Source organism: Phalacrocorax carbo, chromosome 8, assembly GCF_963921805.1.
Source record: "Phalacrocorax carbo chromosome 8, bPhaCar2.1, whole genome shotgun sequence".
Classification (NCBI taxonomy): Eukaryota; Metazoa; Chordata; class Aves; order Suliformes; family Phalacrocoracidae; genus Phalacrocorax; species Phalacrocorax carbo.
This window is the reverse complement of record NC_087520.1, coordinates 7254443-7274542: the sequence shown is the minus strand read 5'-3', so window position 1 is coordinate 7274542 and position 20100 is coordinate 7254443. Positions and strand designations below refer to the sequence as shown.

Genomic DNA, 20100 nt, shown 5'->3' with positions numbered 1-20100 from the left:
AAGAGACCTTTGGGGCAGAACAGGCAGGGCCTCCAGCAGGCAGCCTAGCAGATGCGCCTGTGAGCTGAAGGAAGGATGTAACATGATCTGGCGTGGCCCCTTCTCCAGAAGTGGGTGGCTTACAGAAGCACGGGGTCATAGCTGCCATGGTGAGCATGGCACGCGTGCCAGAGCCTGCGGCAGCAGCATGGGGTGCAGGGTTGGGGAGCGGGGCGCTGGAGCCGGCCTCGCTGCACATCCCCATCCCAACTCCCAGCTCTGCCTTGCTGGCTTGATGCCTTAGCCTGATATGACCAAATCCCCTGTTTTTTCTCCACCATTAGTAAAAGAAACTCTACCCAGAGCACCACTTTGTGGCACAGGGACATCCCAGTGCACCCCCAGTAAAACCAGAAATTATCACAAGCACATGTGCTAAGTGCTGGAGCTTCATGCACCAGCAAGACGTGATGGCAGCTGGGCAGGCTCCTCGTCAGCTGCCCACACAGCTGCTTCTGTTCCCAGCCTCAGCGATGCGCGTGAGCTTTTGTGCCTGCCCCTGTATGCCTTCAGTCTCAGAAGTCTGGGCCAGGATTTTTATTTAACCCTGGAGAGGTGGAGACCAGCACCTTTCACCGGCAGCTTTTTTATCCTGCAAATGATCTACTCAGCCCAAATAAGTACTGCCCAGATAAGTGCTCTCAGGTGGGGAAGGAGACTTGCTCTGCGTATGAAGTGCTGTGGGAGATAAGAACAGAGATGCTTTCAGTGGTTTCTGAGCTGTGGGAGCTGATACCAGGAAGCTGCTGTGACTCATGAAACTTCACCCATGTTAAGCAGCATCTACCCAAGAGGACACAGGCAACTGGTCCCACCAGTCCCCAGGAGACTGGGGCAGCTGTGGGCCTGCCTCTCACCTTCCCCTCCTTACCATCCAAGCAGTGTTTCACAATTTCCCTGGTCCCAGGGTTACCAGGGCAGAAAAAACACCTCCAAGTCCCGCATGATGGGGTGATCACGCAACTCCGCTCCCTCGCTGGCTGGTGATGCCGGAGTGGCAGCGAAACGCCAGCGTGCTGGCGGCTGCTGAACCACAGGCTGCTTGGATTTCTCCCAGGGGATATTTGGAAAATGTCAGAATAGAAACTTGTTGACAAAAACTGGCAGTGTTTCCATACAGGCATGGCCTCGTGACCAGGTTGAAACACTCCCATTTCAGCAGTGCTGGGTGGCAACAGTTGGTTTTTCAGGTCAGAATGTGTGTTCAGTTAGAAATATCTATTATTTCACAACATTTAAAAAAAATCCTCAAAAACAAAATATTTGGAGGAACCTGTCTTTCCTCACATTAACTTTTAGACAGGACACTTTCAAAGCCATGTGTTTCCCTACCTCTTCAGGACCTGTTTCCAAAGTGCTGGAAAATGACACCCTGGCTCCAGGCCCAGCTTTTGGGGTGTCTGGGATGCTCAAGACTGGGTTGTCAGGATGCAGTAATCCAGGCAGTGTGGACCACACCAAAAGTCCTCTCCAGCCAGGACTGCTACCCCCAGAGCAGAGCTCCCGCCAGGAAAAAAAAAACAAAACAAAACCAAAAATCCCACCCCAAACCACCACCTTTACAAAAATACCCCAAAAGCTGAAACTTCATGGGCTGAAGGCAACAGCCAGGACAAGTCGTGCCTTTGCCCCTCACATCCTTTCTCCTAGGGGGGCTGGGGTGGGTTCAACCAGGGCAAGCCCCCCGAGCCAGCCATGCTCTGCCTGGACCCCAGCCCCAGTGCAAGGGGGCCTGCTACCCACCCAGTTTGGAGCATCTCCTGGTGCAAGGAGTCTTGCTCCACCCACCCAATCTGGGGCGTCCCGCTGTGCAGGGGTCCTGCTCCCCTTTCCCCCCACCCAGGAGCATCCCCAGTGCATGAGACTCCAGAGACGGGTCATTCCCGTCTCACTTTCCTGCTTGGGACGAAGCATCCCGAGCCCAAGGCGGGGATACCCCGGGGTGGAGGGGCCCCAGGGCCGGAGCACCCCCGCCGGGCGCCCAGGGCCAGCCCCGGGGGCGGGCAGGCTGCGGCCGGGGGGCCCTGCCCGCGGCTCGGGGGTGCAGAGCACCCTCTCCCGGCGCTGCCTGCGAGCAGCTGCGGGACTTTTTTTTTTTTTTTTTTTTTTTAATTTTAATTTTTTTTCTGCCTGCCAGCCCCAGCTGGGGCGGTTCGTCCCGTCCCGTCCCGTCGCGTCCCGCCCGGGCCCGCCGGGCAGCGGAAGGCTCTCGCCGGGGGATGCAGCGCCCCACGCCCCGCGGCTGAGCGGGCTCCCGGCCGGGGCTCCATGGGCTGCACCGGCAGCGCTCTGCGCTGCTGCCCCGCCGGAGGCAAGGTAGCGGCTGCGGGGACTCGCGTGGGGTCGGGGCTTTGCGTGGGGTCGGGGCTTTGCATGCGACCGAGGGTATATGCTGTCGGGGTTTGCATGGAGTTGGGGTTCACGTGGGGCTGGGGTTTGCGTGGACCTCTGCTTACGCTGCTAGGGAGGGAGTGTGTTGGGGGGCACCCGGTGTGAGTGCCCCCTCCCCCCGGGGAGTGGCAGGGCTGGGCAGTGCAGCTGTCCCCAGCTGCGTGTGACCCCACTGGTGGTGTGGAGGGGAGCCAACACTGGGCACAGCAAGAGCTGGCAGCCACCTGCCCTGCTGCACCCTCCTGCACCCCTCCGGGCTCTCCCCCCACATCATGGGGAAGCCCGTACTAAAGGGAGTGCAGCATCTGGGGTGACAATGTCTGTTGGAATTGCTGGTCCCATACACGACAGGGATGGGTCCCCCCAGCTAGACCCCTGCCATCCTCCTAGAGCATCTTCCCTTGTCCCAAAAGTTGTGTCCCTCCTTGTGGTGGGTTCTCCCTCATGCTGAAGGCGACACTTCTGCAGGGGAATGCTCCAAGTCCCCAGCAGATCTTGGCATGTTGCTCTGTGCTGAAGAGCTTTTCTGTGAGTTAAGGTCTAGAAATTATCTGCTGCTAATTATTATTATTTTTCAACATGCTCATGCTGCCTTAGCACCCCACCATTGGCCTCCCGAGGTGTTTCTGAAGTTGGATGTGCTATGGGTACTGGTGTTGGTGGGTTGCAGTTGCTGGAGGGAGGCAGGGACAGAAGGAAAGTCAGAAAGGCCCCGTGGTGCCGGCGTGCCCCCCTGCACGGGCGGCCCTTTGCAGAGGCAGCTGTGAGAGCTCGGGCCACACGGCCAAAGCACAACCCACTGCTGGGATGTGGGGGGGGAGCAGGCGCGGAGCTTGCACAGCCCCAGAGCCAGCAAGTGCCTTTATTTACAGCACTTGCAGACTTGGCTTCTTCTCAGTATCATGGAAAAAAAAAAAGCCCGCTCTTCTCTATGTCATAAGATCAGACACTTCTGGGCTAGTTTGTGACTCTGAGAGCTCACAAGAATTGACATGGGACAGAAAGAAACAGCAGCCCCAAGGCCCCAGGTGTTGAAAGGCACATATTTACTGAAATACGGAAATTTAAGTCAGAGTCATTTGCCCGCAGACACCTCCCTTCCTGCGCTTGCCTGCTCTCGAGCTCTTCTGCTCAGCCTTGTGGCTCTGCTCAACGCCATTTGCGCCCCATGAAGCAGCCCTGCTGCTGTGACTGCGTTGCAAGCTAATCCTGAAAGCAGCACCAAAAATCCCCTTTACAGCACAAAGGGGTAAGCGCGGGCATCGAGCCGCTCCTGCCCATGTTCTTTTGTCCAGGGTACCAAAAGGCGGGGTGGGAAACCTTCACCCTCCTGCTGCTGATGGGTGGACTTGCAGAGCTGGTCCTTTGGGGTTGCCTGGGGCTGGGGGAGCCCTCAAACCCCAGGGGTGAGCCTGGGCAGACCCTTGGTGTTCGTTGTGGGGCTGGGGGCTGTCATGGGGCTGCAGAGGCTTTTGGGGCCGGTCCCAGGTTGGAGGTGACCTTGGGGAGCCTGTGCTGGGCTGGGTCCAGTGCGTGGACAGCATACCAGGCATGCCCCAGGGGAGGCGGCTTGGCAGCCTTGTCCTTCCCGTCACTGGTCTACCGGGCGATAAGGAGGCACGGGTGCAGGTGCCACGGCCAAAGCCCAGCCCCGAGCTGCAGGCACTGTCCCCGGGGGTCCCTTCCCCTCCAGCTTCATCCACCCACGCTTAGCCGCTTGTGGTCACTGCTTGCCCTTTTGCTGTGTTCCCATCATGAGAGAGGCCAAGACGCCTTCCCGAAAGATCAGGGCTGAGGCTTGGCTGTCTTCCAGGGCTGGGGTGAATTTATTTTGGAGATATAGGAACTATATGTGGCAGCAGGAGCCAGGGAAAGGTCAGGATGCAAAACTTGGGCTGTCAACAGCGTAAAGGGTTTGAGTACAGTCTGTGGCATAGATCTTATTGTACGAGAGGTGATAGCCATCTTGTAACACAACCGTCACTGGAGGAAAAACAGCAGCAGAGTCGAAGACAGGTCCCATGGACCTGAGCCAGCATCGCTCTGGCAGCACTGAGCATCTGATGCAGGTCCTGGGGAGGTTTTAGGGTCGTGGGCCAAATCCTGGCCCCCTTCCCCACAGCCACAAAGCGAAACCTTATCCCCTGGAGCAGTGTCGGGATTTAAATACTCGTTTCCTGCCTCTTCGTGATTTCATTCGCTGATGGTAACGTTGCATGGTTTAATTGCTTAACATACTTGTAAAACAGGAAAAGAGGAAGAAAAATACAGTAAAAAAACCCCACCTCATGCTAAAAGCTGAAGCAGAGGTTGCAGCTGATCCAGCTGCCCGCACCATGCCGGCTGAGTTTGCGCAGGTGTTCCCCACCACTGGCACCTTTCGGGATGCCTCAGGTTCTGCTGGAAATCCAGTTAATCCATCCATAAAAAGTTTTGCTCCAGACCATCAGAAATATTTAGTTCTAAGAATGTGGGTACTTTTTTTTTTATAGCTAGAAGGTATTTTTTAGCATGAACCTCCTCAAAGCCAAAGCTAGAGGTTTCCATGCTGAGACCTTACAAGATATGCAGCGCCGCTGACGGCCTGCACCTGTGGGGCATTCTGGGCTGCTTCTTCCCCGGGCCAAAGCCATTCCAGCTGGAGCAACTCCCAACCTGCTCCTTTCACACACAGCAGACACCAGGACTATCTTCCAGCTCTCCAAAATGCACCAGCCGATACCAGAGACATGGTTGCCACATGCTGCTCTGGAAGTGGCAGCAGAAGGTGCCTTTATATTTCGGTTAGTTTTCAGCCACATTTTGATTTTCACCCTGGCTTTGGCAGTGGAGCTCTCATCCTGAATGACAATTGAGTGCTTAGGAGTAAAATTAGCTCCAGACACTATTTTAATTGCTCCTAGAGGTAGGAAGTGTGTCTCGCTCGTAGCCTCGAGGCAGGTATTTAGATTTCTCTGCTGATGCCGGCCTACCTCTTGCTCCCTTTAGCCATTTTTGAGTTTGGTGCTGTTGCCTCAAATTATCCCCCCTGAGTGGCTGAGGGGCTCTGAGGCACCATCCTGCTAGGTTTGGGGCATCGAAAAGAGGTGAAAGTGCCCTAGATCCACGCTGGGTACGTTGCCTATGCTGTGGGTGTGATCAAGGGTTACCAGCTGTGGGTTCTATGTCCTTGGGCATCGCCTTTGCCAGCGAGCAGAACACATGCAGCAGGGGCGGTTTGGTTTGGGCAGGGGAGGTTTGGGGTCGCTCCTCAAGGAGGTACCAGCATCTCGCTCCCAGCAAGGCTCAGATCATCCAAAACCTGTGGATACTCTGTGACCCCACCGTGCCAGGATGGTCGCCCCACACAGCCTTTGCTTTGTTGCAGTAGAACCGGGGGGGGGCTTCTGAGGTTCCCGTGATGCCCCTGGGCTTGCAAAGCCCTGACTGTCTCATCCACCCCCTCCTCACCAGACTCCAAAACCCAGCACAGGACACAGGGTACATTAGATAGCGGGGGGGATGCACATCAGCATGAGATGGGGGCAGGGAGCAGGCCGGGGACCCTTTACAGGCAGGGGTGCCAGGGCTCATCAGCATCCCAGGGCACCCCGTATTTGCAGGGCGAGAGGTGTCAGCAATGAGAACAAACCCTGTGAATCCTGACCGTCTGGTGCCTCCTCACCCTGCTGCCTGTGTCACGTTCAACGCTGCGGCTGCTCACGCCATAGAAGGGAAGATAAAGCCGGGGGTTCTGAGAGGCTCAGAGTTTTCCTGCTCCCTCTGGCAACTGCACTTCCCTACAGCTTCAGAAAGGGGGCTGCAGGGGAGGCAGAGGCAGGGACGCCTGTTTGCTTTGCCTCACTTTTTTCCCAAGCCAGGCTCCCTGATCTGGTCTGTATTCAGCCACACCACTGGGGCAGCAGGGCCAAGCCGGGGTGCCACCAGCACAGAAGGGTCCCCAGCACCCCATGGGCTGCAGGGCTGGTTTCGTTAGGGACCGGTATTTTTAGAGGTGGCTTTGCTGGGGGCTGGAGAGCAGCAACGTGTCTGCAGGTGGATTCCCTCGCCCACTGTGCATCCGCACCTGTGCCCAGAAGCACGACCTGGTGATGGGCGTCAGGGGCAAGATTTGCCCCGTGCTGGGGAGGCTGATCTGCAAGAGCAGGCAAGCTTTCCTTCTATCTTTCAGCAACAGATAAAAATATATCCACCTCTTTTTTTTCTCCTCCTCCCCTCCAAGTGACTAAATTAAACCCATGCAGGGCTGGAAGGCATCCTGCTGAAGGCAGCTCCCGGCTCTGGGTTATATCAGCCCCGCAGCAGCAGTGGGAACATGCAGGAGTGCGTGGGGCTGAGCAGCACATTCCTGCACTCCTGAGGTCATTGCTTGTGCTGCCGCCAGCCCTTGGCTGCTGCCAGCCCTGCACGGGGTCAGCATCGCCTCTGATTTATGGTTATTATTCACTTCTCACTTCTGCTCCAGCACGTGCTGTGTCAAAGCCCAGCTGTGTAAAGCACCGGCAGAGGGGTGTGTTTGGGGCGTGCTCCAAGGTGCCAGGGACCAGGCTGACTCTGAGCATCCCAGGGCAGCAGGGACAGGGCAGAAGGAGGGTGGCAAGGAAGCACCATAGCCAGAGCCTTGCAAAGTGCTGCCTGCTCTCCCCCACCAAGTGTTTTGCTGCTGGAGCGTATTTTGCACCAGCACCATGTCAGGGGGACTGTGAGCATCCCCCAGGTTTTCCAGCTGGTGGCTGGCAATGATACATGGCAAAGCATCCAGGGTGCACGGAAATGGCATGAGCTTGGGGCTGCCTGCCAGGCAGCACGTGCACACCCATGGGTGTTCAGGGCTGTCAGAAGGTAGGGTGTCAGGGAGGGACCACTGCTGCTCGAGCACCTGTGTTTTAGCAGGGCTGAAGCATGCTCAGTGCAGGGTGCCTGGCTGCAGGGTGTTCTTTGCCTGCAGCCACCTGCTCCCCTTTCTATCCCCCCCCCGCTCCAGCCCCCTCTCTCTCTGCCAGAGACAGCTAAAAACCCAGCAGCAGAGCGGACCGGCTTCCCAGGAGCTCACAGCCTTGAAGACAGAGAACGGTGAGAAGAAAACCTATGCCTCCCCTCCACACTCTGCTTTCTCAATGTGATATTAAGAAAGCAGTAGGACAGACCCAGGGCGGCCAACCCACACGAGAGCTGGGTAGGATGTGCATGATGCTGGTGCAGGCAGGCAGACATGATGGCATCCCAGAGGTGATGGCATCCCATCCTCCCAGGCAGACAGGTCGTCCCCAGGGCAGCAGGCTTAAAGAGCCCTGTCCTCTCTTAGCCTGCCAGTGTTATCAAAATTAATGCTAATTTGCACCAGTGAGATGTGGGGGAGGTGTTTGTCCGGTGGGAAAAGGACAGGAGCTGAGCCCAGGCCACCACGCTGGCAGGTTGGCTGCCCAGGACATCCAAGCAGCCCGGTTAGCAGGATGCAACCAGCACCATTTCAGCCATGTTTGCGTTGCAGCCAATGCCACCCTGTTGCCTGAGGATGGGAAGGAGAAGGCAGCACTGCGAGAGGAGCGGACAGAGAGCACAAGACTCCTCCAAGGTCGGGAGGAGGAGCAGTTGCAGGATGCCAGCTGGACAGGCACTGAAAGAATGGCCCCAGACATTAACCTCCAGGTTGGTTGAAAAGGCAGGTGCTGCTGGGGGCAGCAGCTGGGTAGGGAGCATGTGGCCAGCCACAGCTTCCCACGCAGTGATCACAGACCTGTCACACACCGGCCTGGGCTATCCCATTTTTGTGAGAAGGAAGGTGTAGGGAAGGGATTAGGAAGCCCGGAGCAGTGTAGGTCCGGCAATGAGACACAGGGTGTGGGAAGGGCCAGAGCATGCCTTATACCATGTCAGACATGTAGGGTTTATCATCTCCCTGCTTCCCAGGTGGGAAAGGGAAAAAACCTGGAGCTGGAGGAGCAGTTCAATGCCCTGAAGAAGGAGCACACAGAGACCCTGCAAGGTGAGTTCCAGGACAGCGCTGCCCCCCTGCTCCACAGCATTGTGGGGCTCAGGTAGGGCTCGCTGCCCCAGTGTCCCCACGCCAGTGATGCTCAGTTCATGCTCCTCCCGCAGAGCTCCAGAGAGTGCATGAGCAGGAGAAGCTGCTGCTGGCAGAGTCCCACCACAGGTCCCAGGCGGCCTTACAGGTACCTGTGGAGAAATATCTGGGGAGAGGGTGCTTGTGAAGGGCTTGAAGACCATCTGCTGGCTCTGCCATGGTGCCCTGAGCTCCTCAGCAGCTACCTTGGTCCCTAGTGTGCCCAGGGACCATGCAGGCGTCTCCAGCCCTGTGGTTATCAGGGTGCTGTAGCCCAGCAGTGCCCCTACTCAGGAATAAATCCTAGACACTTCCTATCCTGCTTCTTCCCGGCTGCCCTAGGAGACCATCCAGGCACTAAATTCCCAGCTGAAATCCTTCCAGGAGAGGATGAAGCGGGTGGAGGAGTCGCTCTTGAGCACAGACTACAAGAAGCACATCCAGGTACAGGGAGATGCAGGACTGGTAGCCTCTGCAGATGGGTGTGCAGGAGGTGACCTGCTCTGGGGTGCTGACCCGAAGCCAGGGTGCTTCTCTGACAGACCCTGAGAGCAGGAGGCTGAAGCTGGGGGGGGTTGAGGGGGGGCACTTCAGGACATCTGAAGTGGGGAGCAAAGCTCTGTGCTTGGGAGGTGCATGGGCTGTTAGGGTCCCTTGAACAGAAGCGATGGGTGAAACATGGTGACTTGTGGATACAAAACCATCATGGTCCATGCAGGGCCCCAGCTGACAGCAGTGGCCTGCTGGTGTTGTGCATGGGGGGGTAAACTGTGGCAGATGCCCAAAGGGCCCACTCCGCTGTGGCCACCACAACCCCTGTGCCCCACAGGAGCACGGGAGCCCCAGCCCCTTCTGGGAGCAGGAGCTGGAGAGCCTGCACTTTGTCATCGAGATGAAGAACGAGCACATTCACGGCCTAGACAAGAAGCTGCTGAACCTGGAGACTGTGGTGGGTTCAAAGGGGGGGGTTGCAGGTGGGCTTTCCTCTTTCCACCTCTTCTCCCTACCTGAATCTCATCCAGAAATTGCAGCTGAAGTGGAGCTGGACAGAGTCTGGTTCCTCCCTCAGAGTGGGGAGGGGATGTGGGTGCAATGCCACCATGTTCCCACAGAGCCAGCTTTCTCCCCAGATGGGATAGCAGGGAGGTCAGAGGAACTTTCCCGTTCCCTCCTCACCCTCATGCCCCACTTCCAGGCGGAGAGAAACCTTCTGCTGGAGGAGAAGGTGAAGACCCTTCAGCAGGAGAACGAGGACCTGCAGGTTCGCACTCAGAACCACTTGGTCATGGCAAGGTAAGTGCTGGTCCCATGCATCCACCAGCTCCTTGGTGCACGGTGGCAGGGTGACAGCAGTCGCAAGTGGCATCTCCAGTGGGGGGAAAGATGTCAGCCCAGGGGGAATACATTGCAGCCTACAGTGCCACTGGGTGCTTTGTGGGGAGTGGAGGGGTTCGCAGGTACCTTGCCTGGGTGGCTCCAACAGCAGGTGCCGTTTGCCTGCAGGCAGCTGTCAGAGGAGCTCCTGGCCACCCGCGGGGCGCTGGAGAAGGAGACACAGCTGCGGGAGCAGGCTCACCATGAGAAGGAGGAGCTGCTGTACCGCGTGCTCAACGGCGGGGATGGGTCCCCCTTCCCCATCGCTGCTGGCGAGGTGCCCCTCATCACCACGTAGCACACCGCCAACCAGCACCACGCGCTGCTGGAGGGGACCACTGCGCTTTCCTCCGGGCGCATGAGCCCAGGGCTGCTCTCACAAGTGCCCCACTGCAGGGGCAGAGCCCTGGGCCAGCTGAGACCTCAGGGCTGCCCGTCTGACTGGACAATGGAGCATTTCACAGGACACTTGTGCCTGCCTTTGCCCAGCCCGTGCAGGGCTGCCAGGGAACCCCAGCCACTCCCCCATGCCTTAGCTGCACCCCTTTCTCTGGTGGAAGGCTGGGGGTGGGCTTTCTGAAGGTAAAAGGGGTCAACCAGGAGACACAGATGTGCATTGGGCTGGATCTGACCCAGCACTTGGCTCTGAACATAACCAGCTCAGTGTTGCCTTGGGGCAGAGAAACAAGGAAGATGAGGTGGGCACTGGAATGTCATGGGGATGAGCACCAGGAGGATGAAGAGGGTGCTGGAGACATAGTGGTGTTAAGGTACCTCACTCCCTGAGAAGTGGATGAGCCACAGAGGCTTTCATGGGGCAGCAGCAACGGGCAGGAGGGATGGGTGCAGCCAGGTCTGTCTACCACCCCCAGCACTGCCCTTGACATAGACCGTGTCAACCTGTCTTGCTCTGGGGCTTGGCCTCCTGCTCAGGCTGCTCCGAGCCGATGCCACCCACTCCTGCCTTCCCCAGTGAAAGCAGGGCTTCCCCTGCCCAGGACCTGCCTCTCTCCCTGGAGAGAGGGGGTCCAAGCAGGGGTCCCACCCATGCCCTCCTCTCCCCATCACCGCCTCCATCTTCAGTGAATGGCTCCCACCACCCAGGTGTGCCCCCAGTGACCACCATGCAGAGGCCAAGTCCTTTTTGTCCCCGCTGTCCATCAGCAGCACCACCAGCCCCGTGTTCTCCCCTGAAGCTGGGCAGAGGCTGTGTGCCCAGAGCTGCACATTTGGGGAGCAGAGCGTCCTCCTAAGTGGGAGAAGGCTTCAGCGGTGGCTGCCAGCAGGTCATACCCCTCCCTGCTCCAAGCCAGCGCATCCCCATCTAGGAAGACACTGCCAGTGTGGCTGTGGGGCCGTGGCTCAAGGCTGGATGCACACAAGCACTTTCCTCTGGGCGCACAAGTGTGGTGGGACGGTCACTGCTCCGGGGGCTGTCACTGGCCTGTCCCCTCCCCAGGGCTGTTTAGCTGAGGGGTGCATGTGCCTCTGTGTGTGTGTGTGCGCACCAGGCCAACGTGCTACTGGCTGTAATAATTAAAAGTCTGTAAGAAGCAGCAGCCTCAAGAATCCCATGTCAGTGGTTTTGGGGACCAGCATGGGTGCATCTCACAGCAGGGCCATGTGCTCCACACCTAGGGCAGGGGGAGAACAGGGAGGGGTGGGAGCAGGCGCCACAAAGCCACAAAAAGTGAGCCCCAGAGGAAGCCCCTGCTGCCGGTCCCCCTGTTCCTGCTCCTTCCCTCACTTCATTCATTTCAATGGGCTCCCAGCACAGGGCAGACCCCAACCCTCCCGGCCCTGCCAAGACAGCAGGGCCACAGCAGCAGCCGCTTCCGTCCTTTGTGCTGATCCTTATCGGGGAAAATATTGGCTGAACAAGGCAGACAGGAAGGCAACGTGGATTGGGGGGGTCCGGCTCTTACCCAAGCACCTCCATGAGGTACCCAGAGTGGGAAATGGGGGTGCCTGTTTTGCCAGAGCAGTGTCCCCCCCCCAGGGAACCCACCACTCCATGCATCCCCATGGCCCTGGGGACAGGTGGTAGGGCAGCCTCCAGCTCTGCACAACCACCTCAGCAATGTGGGAGGACATGCCAGGTGGTGCAGCACCAAAGCAGGGGAAATGGAGCAGGTGGCTGCCCAGCAAATCCTGCCTAGTTATGGTTGAAGGGGGCAGGATCTGGGCAAAGGGGGAGGAGGCTGGTGGGGTCTGGCATCCTGCTCTGGGCATCTGGTACCATGTCCCACTGCCCCAAAGGCAGATCCTGTGTGGGACCTCAAGGAATGTGCCTCTGGGAAAAGGAAGGGCTGGTATCTAAGAAGGGAGAATAAATTAGTCCAGAAAAGGACTTGCCCATGGCAAGGAGGAAAAAAGCCCATCCCAGGTCATGCCTTGGCAGTCATGTGGGGACAGGCAGGTCAGCCCTGCCTGCCTTAGGGTGCCAAGACAGCATGGAGGATCAGAACAACACAAGAAGCCTCCACTCTGCTCTGCCACAAGCAGCTGAGGGGACAGGGTGGGCAAAGGGGACAGGGGGAGGTTGGGGGGCTGCAGGGAAAGGTTTCAAAGGGAAAAAAAAACCCAACCCCACAACCCAGTAGCAGCAGCAAAAATACTTGTCTGCTTTATTCTATCCAAACAAAACTCCTTTGGCGGGGACTTGCCATGAGGATTCAGGTTGCTCAGGGAGATTCACCAGACTCAGGAGAAAACTGCTCCTGCAGCTTGTGTCAGGGCTGTGCCCCTCTATGGGATGGGACCTTCAGCCCAAGGGGCCTCTTTGACCCTCAGGCGCAGGGTGGAAGGAGCCAGGTGCTCAGGGACCAGCCTGTTTCCTTTTATTGCCTTGGAGCAGAAGGGCAGCATAAAGTCCCATGGGGCTCTGGGGCCGCCTCCCTGGCTGTGCTTCCTGGCGGCTCCAAGGGAGCTGCCCCTTCAGGTAGCCGGCTCTCGGTGCTGTGCCAGATCCCGTAGCCAAAGTAAAGGAGGAAACCTGGGAACGGGCAGAATAGGGTGTATGGGGGGTGTCCTCTTCCCTCCCAGTCACAAAGTTCCCACTCCTTTGGGCCACACATCAGTCGGTGGGGTGCTCCAGCCACCCTTTGACATTAAAGTTCAGCATCTTCTCCATCCGCCCACCACCACTCTGTGGCCAGCATTAATGGCATGGGCCCTCAAACCCCAGAGAACCCTCTGCTTCACCCAAAGAGGTTGCCGCTAGCTCCAGGACCTCGAAAGTGGCTGGACTTACCAATAGCCAGCCAGAGCAGGTACCGCAGCCAGGCAGCTGCGCTGAGCTGGACCATCAGGATGCTGTTGATGGTGAAGCTGAGGAGTGGCAAGAAAGGCAGGCACGGAACCTACAGAGACCAAGCACAGGGCAACAGGGTCATGCCTTTGCCCAGAGGCACTGGCCAGCCCACAGGCAGGGGTTTCACAGCCCACTTGGGATCTTTGCTGCTTTGGCTAGTTGCTGACAGGTGAGGGGAAGCCCAGCCTAGCCATCAAGCTGTAATGCTTGGAGACCTGAGCTGGGACTGCAGCCTGTGCTGGAGAGGGGTGCTCGTGGAGGGTGGTTTGGCTGACAGGTCCTGCACTGGGGCAGGAGGTGCTGCAGGATTTAAGGGGGTGGCAGTAAACCACTAGCAAAATGAATCCAGGTTGTCGGGACCAGGTTTCTTTTTACTGAAGAGCAGCTCTGATTCATGCAGCAGGCACTGGGCTCATTCGGACTGCAGGAGGTACCCCTTTGGCCTGTGAGACACAGTGACAAGAATCAGGCAGCCCTCACAGTCCCTACAGGGAACGCTGTGAGCTTCCCAGTGCCTCCAACAGTGCTTTGTTCAACATGGATGCAGCAAAGGTCTGCCTGATGAAGCAAAGGGAACAACCCCCTGGGCCCCAGTGCAATGCAACCCCTTCCCCATGGGGCTGCCATGCTTGCCTCCGCTCTGTTCCCCAGGTCCTCCTCCCTGGGGATGGTCCCCAAGAGCCAGGCCTTGTCCTCACCATGAAGGATGCCCTCTCCTGGTTCTGAGGCTGCCTCCAGATGAGCAGAGCTCCCACCAGGATCCCCAGAAGAGGCAAAGTCAGGGCAGCGATGCACCAGGCACCCCCGGCCCGGAGGCAGGGCAGCCCAGCAGTGCTCACCCAGCTCACGGCACAGACCAGGGCGGCTGCGGAGGGACCACGGCAGCATGTCAGGGCAGCGCTTCCCCGGTCTGAGCCCGTCCCTCTCCCAGGGTGCGGCACCCAAGGCTGCCATGGTGCGAGGCACAAAGGACAACCAGGGGACAGGGCTGGGTGGCTTGTCATGGTGGGTTTAGCTTTTCTCTCCAGCCAGTCTGGGAAGCGGAGGGAGCGGGATGTTTCCCGAGGCCCTGCTGGGTCAGCCAGCTGTGCGGCAGTCGGGAGAGGGCAGGAGGGAGCCAGGCAGGCCCTGCCTGCATCCTGCTGCCGGGTGGTTTTCAGCAAACAGGAACCTGCCAGCCTGTCCTACAGCAGCGACGTCCCCCATGGGTCCCCCCACGCCAGCTCCCCATAAAGCCCATCCATTGCTCCCGGGCATACCTATGGCTGTCAGAGCCCAGGCCACCACAGAGAAAGAAGACAGGGTGGGACTTGGGGGCGGATGGATGAGATCCTCCCACCGGAGCTGCACAGCCAGGACCTTCCCCGCAGGAGTGTCCTGAGGGCTGGGTTCAGGCTGATACCTGAGGAGCAGGTATTGGACATCAAGGCACATGAGCATGCACCTGCAGTGCACCGAGGCCAGTACCTTGCCTCAGGCATGGCCAACACCAGGAGTTGGTTAAGCCCCAACCCCTGTCCCAGGAGCCTCACCTGAGCAGCAGCACACAGCCAGCCACCAGTGAGTAGGCCAGCAGCATGCCGATGGACATCATGTCAACCAGGGCTTTCAGGTCAAAAAGGAGGGCCAGGAGAGCTGTGGAGATGAAAAGCCCTTTCAGGCCCCCAGCAGAGCTGGCAGCACTGCTGCTGTGCCCATCTCAGCCATGCTCTCCCTCTGCCCCACCCGGGTTCCCCAACACCCGTCGCAACAGGACTCAAGCACCTTGATGAGCTGGTGATGCTTCAGTCACTAGTGCAAAGCATCCTGCCACCTCCTGCCTTGCAGCTCAGAGAAGCTGAACTGGTGTCCAGCACAGCATGGAGGCCAAATGGTCCTCAGCCACAGCGAGGAGACCTCTCTCTGGGTGGAGAGATACTGCTCAAACAGCTGCTGGCAAGCTAGGGGGTCTGTGTTGTCCTGCTGAAAGAGGACATCCACCAAGCCCTGCTCAAGGTTAAGGGGTAACCCAATCGCTCACCCACCTGCCACTCCTCCAGACACCAGCGTTGCCACCACCGGGCACTGACGGCGACTAACTTTGGCCAGAGGTTTGAAAAGGAGCCCATCTCGAGCCATTGCATACAGGATCCGTGGCATAGGGAACATGGAGCCCAGGAGGCTGCAGAGAGGGGAGGAGATGCGGGAGAAGAGGGCAGGAATCCAGGTGGTGCCATCCTGCCTTTTGCTGCTCCTTGGGTGCCAAGTGAGCTCCCATTCATCTGTACAGTCCAGGACCTTCTCAAGACCACGCTGGCAAGACCATCACCTCCCTCACCATCAGATGAGGGACTGTATCAAGGAAATTATGTCCACAGGTCACTGGGAGCCCTGTGCACACCGAGACACCCCAGCCTGCTCCTGCAGTCACAGTGCCACCAAACACCTGATCACTTCCTCCAGCTTTGGGTTATAAGTGGTACACCAAGGGGTTTGGCTGCTCTCCTTGACCAGGAGGGGCCAGGCTGGGAGCACCAGGGTTTGTGAGGAAGGGCTGAGGGATTTTGGCTGAGCAGGGCAGTCAGAAGGAAGGGCTTGGAGATAGCTCCTGCATGTGTTGTAGCTCCAATATGACTTTGCTCTGAGCCACAAAGCTGCTGTCCAGGGGCTGCCCCTCACCTGGTCGTCAGGGCGCACAGGGACCCTACAGTCACAGCGTGCTTTGCACTGCTCCAGCCAACGTATTCAAAAGCTACTGGGAGCGGGTTCATGGAGTCCAGGAGGTAGTAGGGCATCATTAGGGTGAGGGCAGCAGACACCCCAAAGTATGCGAGGAAGCAGATGAGGAGGGAGAGAACGATGCCTGTGGGGACGGATCTCTGTGGGTCCCTCACTTCTTCCCCTGGGGAGGACAAGCTCAGCTGTAAAAACAGATGTTCATTCAATATCCCATATCCCCTCATGAGAGGGGACACAGAGGCCTTCTAGCAAGCACCACTAGACCTCCTGGGATCCAGGGTTATGGGGACAGGGACCGCCTCTGGTTCAGAATTAGCCCAGTCATGCCACATGGATTCTTATAGTTCCTCATCTGAGTATGGAGGGTAGGAGAGAGTGGCAGCCGCACAGAGCAGACAATGTGCCCATTCCCAGCCCAGCCCTACACCAGCTCCTGAGGCTGTGGGCAGAATCACTGCCATGGCCCCCAGCCTGCAGGAGAGGGTCCCGCCAGCATCTCTCCCCACCTCACTTACCTGTGGCAGCAATGCAGTCAAATCCAACAAAGGCATAGAAACAGGTAGAGGCTCCAGCCAAGGTCCCGGTGAAACCATAGGGCATGAAGCCTCCCACCCCAAAGGCACTGGTCATGTTGTCAGCGATGGACTGGTTCCTGGGAGGAGGAGGAAGAGTCAGGTAGCGCAGAGGAGTCAGTGCAATGGGATCCCAGGATGGGGCCAGGCTGAACAGCCCATCCAACCTGCTCACCCCTCCAGCATCAACCCAGCAGGGCTTAGGACTTTGGCTCTTTGATGCATCGCCAACAGGAGAGGGAGAAATGGGAGAAAGCAGGATTTCCTGGGATAAAGCATTGGGGGGATGACCCAGCCACCCCCATTGCACTCTGAAGGCAGCACAGGCAGCGCGGCACCCCTCATACCCAGCCTCATGGGCAGCTGCCCGTGGCAGGTCATCCTCCCCCAGCTTCCAGTTGTTCAGGTTGCCTTTGATGAAGCCACTCACTGTGACGAAGAGCAGGACAAGCATGTTGAGAGTTGTGAAGGCTTTGTTGACTGTGGTGGACTCCTTCACTCCAAAGGAAAGAAGCCCTTGGGACGAAAAGAGCAAAACTGGCCAAGCCCCCTAGACAACATCAGGCCCAAGGCAGACATTACTGGGGAGGGTGGAAAAACGGTAGAGTCAAGAGGATCTGCAGATTTCCCCAGATTCCTCTTGTATTCCCCACTCTTTGTTCAGGGGAATGGCAAAGCCTCAGAGAGGTCACAGCAGCATCCTGAAGAGCCTATGGTGGGGTGAGGAGCTCACCCTTCATGATGGAGGGTGGCACGGGGAGGGGACATCCTACCTGCCAGCAGGACCACCAGGCCAGCCGCAAAGGCATCTGGGTGCTCTGCCAGCCCCAGAGAGCTCATGGCCGCATGAACACACAAAAACCTCTCCATCTTCTTGCCGAGGAGCTGGTCAAATGTAGCACTCCAGGCCCGGGCAACACTGGCGGTACCTGGGGAGAGGTGGCAGCTGGGGCAGCGATGGAGGCCCCGTGGGGTCTGGGAATGACACCCAGAAAAGCCACCAATGCAAAGCAAAAGTGGAGGGATCAAAAGGGCCTTATACCGATGACATAGGACAGCAGCAGATTCCACCCAGCGATGAACGCCCACAGCTCACCCGCTGTCACATAGCTGTAGAGATAGGCAGACCCAGCCAGGGGCACACGGGCCCCAAATTCAGCATAGCACAGCCCTGCCAGAGCAGACACCACAGCTGCGATCAGGAAAGAAAGGATGATGCTCGGGCCAGCACTCATCTTAGCCACTTCCCCTGCCAGGATGTAGACACCAGCCCCGAGCGTGCTGCCCACTCCCAAGGCGATGAGGTCCACAGCGGAGAGGCAGCGGCGAAGGCTGGAGTCCTCCGAGCCAGCCTGGACTCGCTTTCTGCGGGAAAGCATCTTCGAAATAGACAGCAGGCAGCCCCAGCATGGCACCTGCAGCAGAGGAAAGCAGCAGGCATGAGGATGCTGCTGCCCCACGGGCACCACCCTGGGGATGTGACCCAAACCCTGCCTTAACATTTTCCTTGTAGCTCCCGCCATGCACACAGTGCTTTCCAGACTTCCTGGGTGCTGCCTGTTTTCTGTCTCTGACAGAAAAGCAGTCCATTTTGGAGCAAGATGGGGCTGAAGTGGCTGCAGTGCTCTCTCATCCCTGGTGAGAAGTGGAGCGACGCATGATTGGGGTTTGCTGGGCCCTATCCAATTCATGCTACAGTGAGAGAGGACAAGGACACCTGCTTGTCCTCCTCTTAGCTCAGAAAGTCCTATTGCTCCAGCAGCATCCCCCACAGGGATGCACAGCCAGAATTGCCCCAGCCTCAAGACTGACATTATTTGAAATGCAGAAACTGGGCCAAAGAAGGAGAGACAGGAGATGCTCTGCTCCTGGAGTAGCCATTGGTCTTGAAGTGCACCAGGAAAGACCCATGTGCCCAGCTAAAGATGCTCCCACAGCACCCATAACCATGGGTCAATGGCACAGCTCAGAGGGGGACTGGGTCCCCTGGGCCTGTATATTAATGCTGTGGCTTGCTTGGGTCACCAATGGGTATATCAGCCCAGCAGAAACCCTGAACTGTGTGATATTTGCGCTAGGGGCAAGTGAGGTGCTTGGTATGGCACGCCTGGGATTTGTGTGCCTTCCCTCATCCTGCCTGTCCTTCCCCACGAGCTACCAGGAGTGGAGAAAGGGGAACTGCATGACTCACATCATGCTGCCAGGACCTCCAGGTTATCCCACAGCAAAGCAAAGTCCATGCTTCATGCTTCAAAACCCATAATCAGCTGCTTACAGGGCCAGGGACCTGTCTGGAAATCCTGCTCACCGGCAGGTGCCAGCAGCACCAAGATTCACCAGGCCACACAGTCCCTGCTGCAGCACGGAGCCCAGAGGGGACAGGGACCACCCTGGGGCAGTGCCCAGCACCCTGACCCACAGTACGAGGTGCTGTAAGCCCTTGTGGCACAGGGACCCCCAACCTCCAGGACAACTGCTGTGTTTCCTGGGGGGCTGGAGAGCCACTGCACAAGGTAGGTGTCTTCCCCCAGCAGCACCCACCCACTGCACACCACCAGTCCCACCCACGGCATCTCACCTGATGATTTTTCCCTCCTTCTGCAAACAAACTACTTACTCCAGCCATCCTTCGGGCAAACTGCTCCAGCTGTGAGCTGATGGGGAGGGTGACCACCAGGCAGCCCCAGTTACACTCTCCCCTTAAATCCTTTTCAGGAGTGCCCTGGCCCTCCCACTGCTGACCACAGCTCCAGGCTGCACAATGGGAAATCTATGCAGAAATATTTTTCCCACAGCACCTTCCAAATCATACACACAAGCCTGCAATGCTAATAGGCTCAGAGGCATTATTGAGGGAGTTTAATTAACATGTCAAAGTTACCAGTGCAGGTGACAAGTTGAACCCCTTCCCTCTGTCCCCACTCCCTCACACCAGGACCCTCATCTCAAGCTGTGGAGCAGGTTTTGGAGGAAATCCAGGCAGAGATGAGCAGAAACATGGTCAGGCTGCAGGGGTGCATGCACCTACAGCTGTCCCTGGGGAACACAGAGGTAGGTGAGCAGGGTCAAAAACTGCCTGCAGCAGTAAGGCAGAGGAGCACAGACACAGCTCCATGGGGTATTTGCAGCAGCACATCCAGCTGTAGCTCCCAGTAGCAAAGTCCTGAGGCTGCCTGCACTTCCCCAATACTTGGACATCAAGACCCCAATTGCTGCCCACACCTTGTCAGAGCCCCATTGCACAGAGACTTAGGTGAAGAAATACTCAATCAGCCCAAGTGCAACTTGCTGTGGAGCAGGCAGCATCACTGACCCATCCAGCTTTGCTCTGAGAGCAGGGCTGGGGCTGCAGCTTTCAGGCCAAGCAACACCTGCCTCATCCCAGCCCCCCAGTCCCTGTCATGGCTGGGGTTGGGGGGCAAAAGTGCAACAAGACCTGAGTGCTCCTCCATGAGAAATCAAATGGGAACCAGAATCACAGAATGGCAGGGGTTGGAAGGGACCTCTGGAGATCATCTTGTCCAACCCCCCTGCTTGAGCAGGTAGACCTAGAGGAGGGGGCACAGGAACATGTCCAGGCAGGTTTTGAGTATCACCAGGGAAGGGACCCCACAGCCTCTCTGGGCAGC

General features: G+C 57.9%; 2 protein-coding genes across 3 annotated transcripts; one reads left to right on the top strand and one right to left on the bottom strand.

The window, feature by feature from the left end:
* Window positions 1–1363: 1363 nt before the first annotated feature.
* CCDC69 (coiled-coil domain containing 69) lies at window positions 1364–11427 on the top strand. 2 transcript variants are annotated; one of them, XM_064458502.1, is made up of 9 exons: window positions 1364–2355; window positions 7415–7503; window positions 7922–8079; window positions 8341–8416; window positions 8530–8603; window positions 8837–8938; window positions 9324–9443; window positions 9690–9787; window positions 9998–11427. In XM_064458502.1, exons 1-9 carry the CDS (start codon window positions 1445–1447, stop codon window positions 10164–10166), a joined length of 1797 nt encoding a protein of 598 aa, XP_064314572.1. In that variant the 5' UTR covers window positions 1364–1444; the 3' UTR covers window positions 10167–11427. The 2 variants fall into 2 exon arrangements, with proteins under 2 accessions (XP_064314572.1, XP_064314573.1); XM_064458503.1 differs by having other exon boundaries at window positions 2161–2355; window positions 7434–7503.
* Window positions 11428–12565: 1138 nt separating this feature from the next.
* On the bottom strand, window positions 12566–17994 carry LOC104052669 (cationic amino acid transporter 2-like). Its single transcript, XM_064458149.1, has 11 exons — window positions 17514–17994; window positions 17245–17400; window positions 16819–16987; window positions 16415–16551; window positions 15840–16062; window positions 15206–15342; window positions 14714–14816; window positions 14441–14583; window positions 13880–14046; window positions 13122–13230; window positions 12566–12863 (listed from the first exon to the last, which is right to left on the bottom strand). The coding sequence occupies exons 1-11, from the start codon at window positions 17992–17994 to the stop codon at window positions 12709–12711; spliced, it is 1980 nt and encodes a 659-aa protein (XP_064314219.1). The 3' UTR covers window positions 12566–12708.
* Window positions 17995–20100: the final 2106 nt, after the last annotated feature.

Excerpts from the sequence above, each read along its gene's own strand:
- CCDC69 (XM_064458502.1), top strand. The coding sequence starts at position 1,445 with ATGCTCAAGACTGGGTTGTCAGGATGCAGTAATCCAGGCAGTGTGGAC. Across the intron at positions 7,504-7,921 it reads AGCCTTGAAGACAGAGAACG|CCAATGCCACCCTGTTGCCT; the intron begins GTGAGAAGAAAA and ends TTTGCGTTGCAG. Across the intron at positions 8,080-8,340 it reads CCCCAGACATTAACCTCCAG|GTGGGAAAGGGAAAAAACCT; the intron begins GTTGGTTGAAAA and ends CCTGCTTCCCAG.
- LOC104052669 (XM_064458149.1), bottom strand. The coding sequence starts at position 17,994 with ATGGCGGGAGCTACAAGGAAAATGTTAAGGCAGGGTTTGGGTCACATC. Across the intron at positions 16,552-16,818 it reads GCAGCTGCCCATGAGGCTGG|GAACCAGTCCATCGCTGACA; the intron begins GTATGAGGGGTG and ends TCCTCCTCCCAG. Across the intron at positions 15,343-15,839 it reads CTGTGCGCCCTGACGACCAG|CCTCCTGGGCTCCATGTTCC; the intron begins GTGAGGGGCAGC and ends CCCTCTCTGCAG.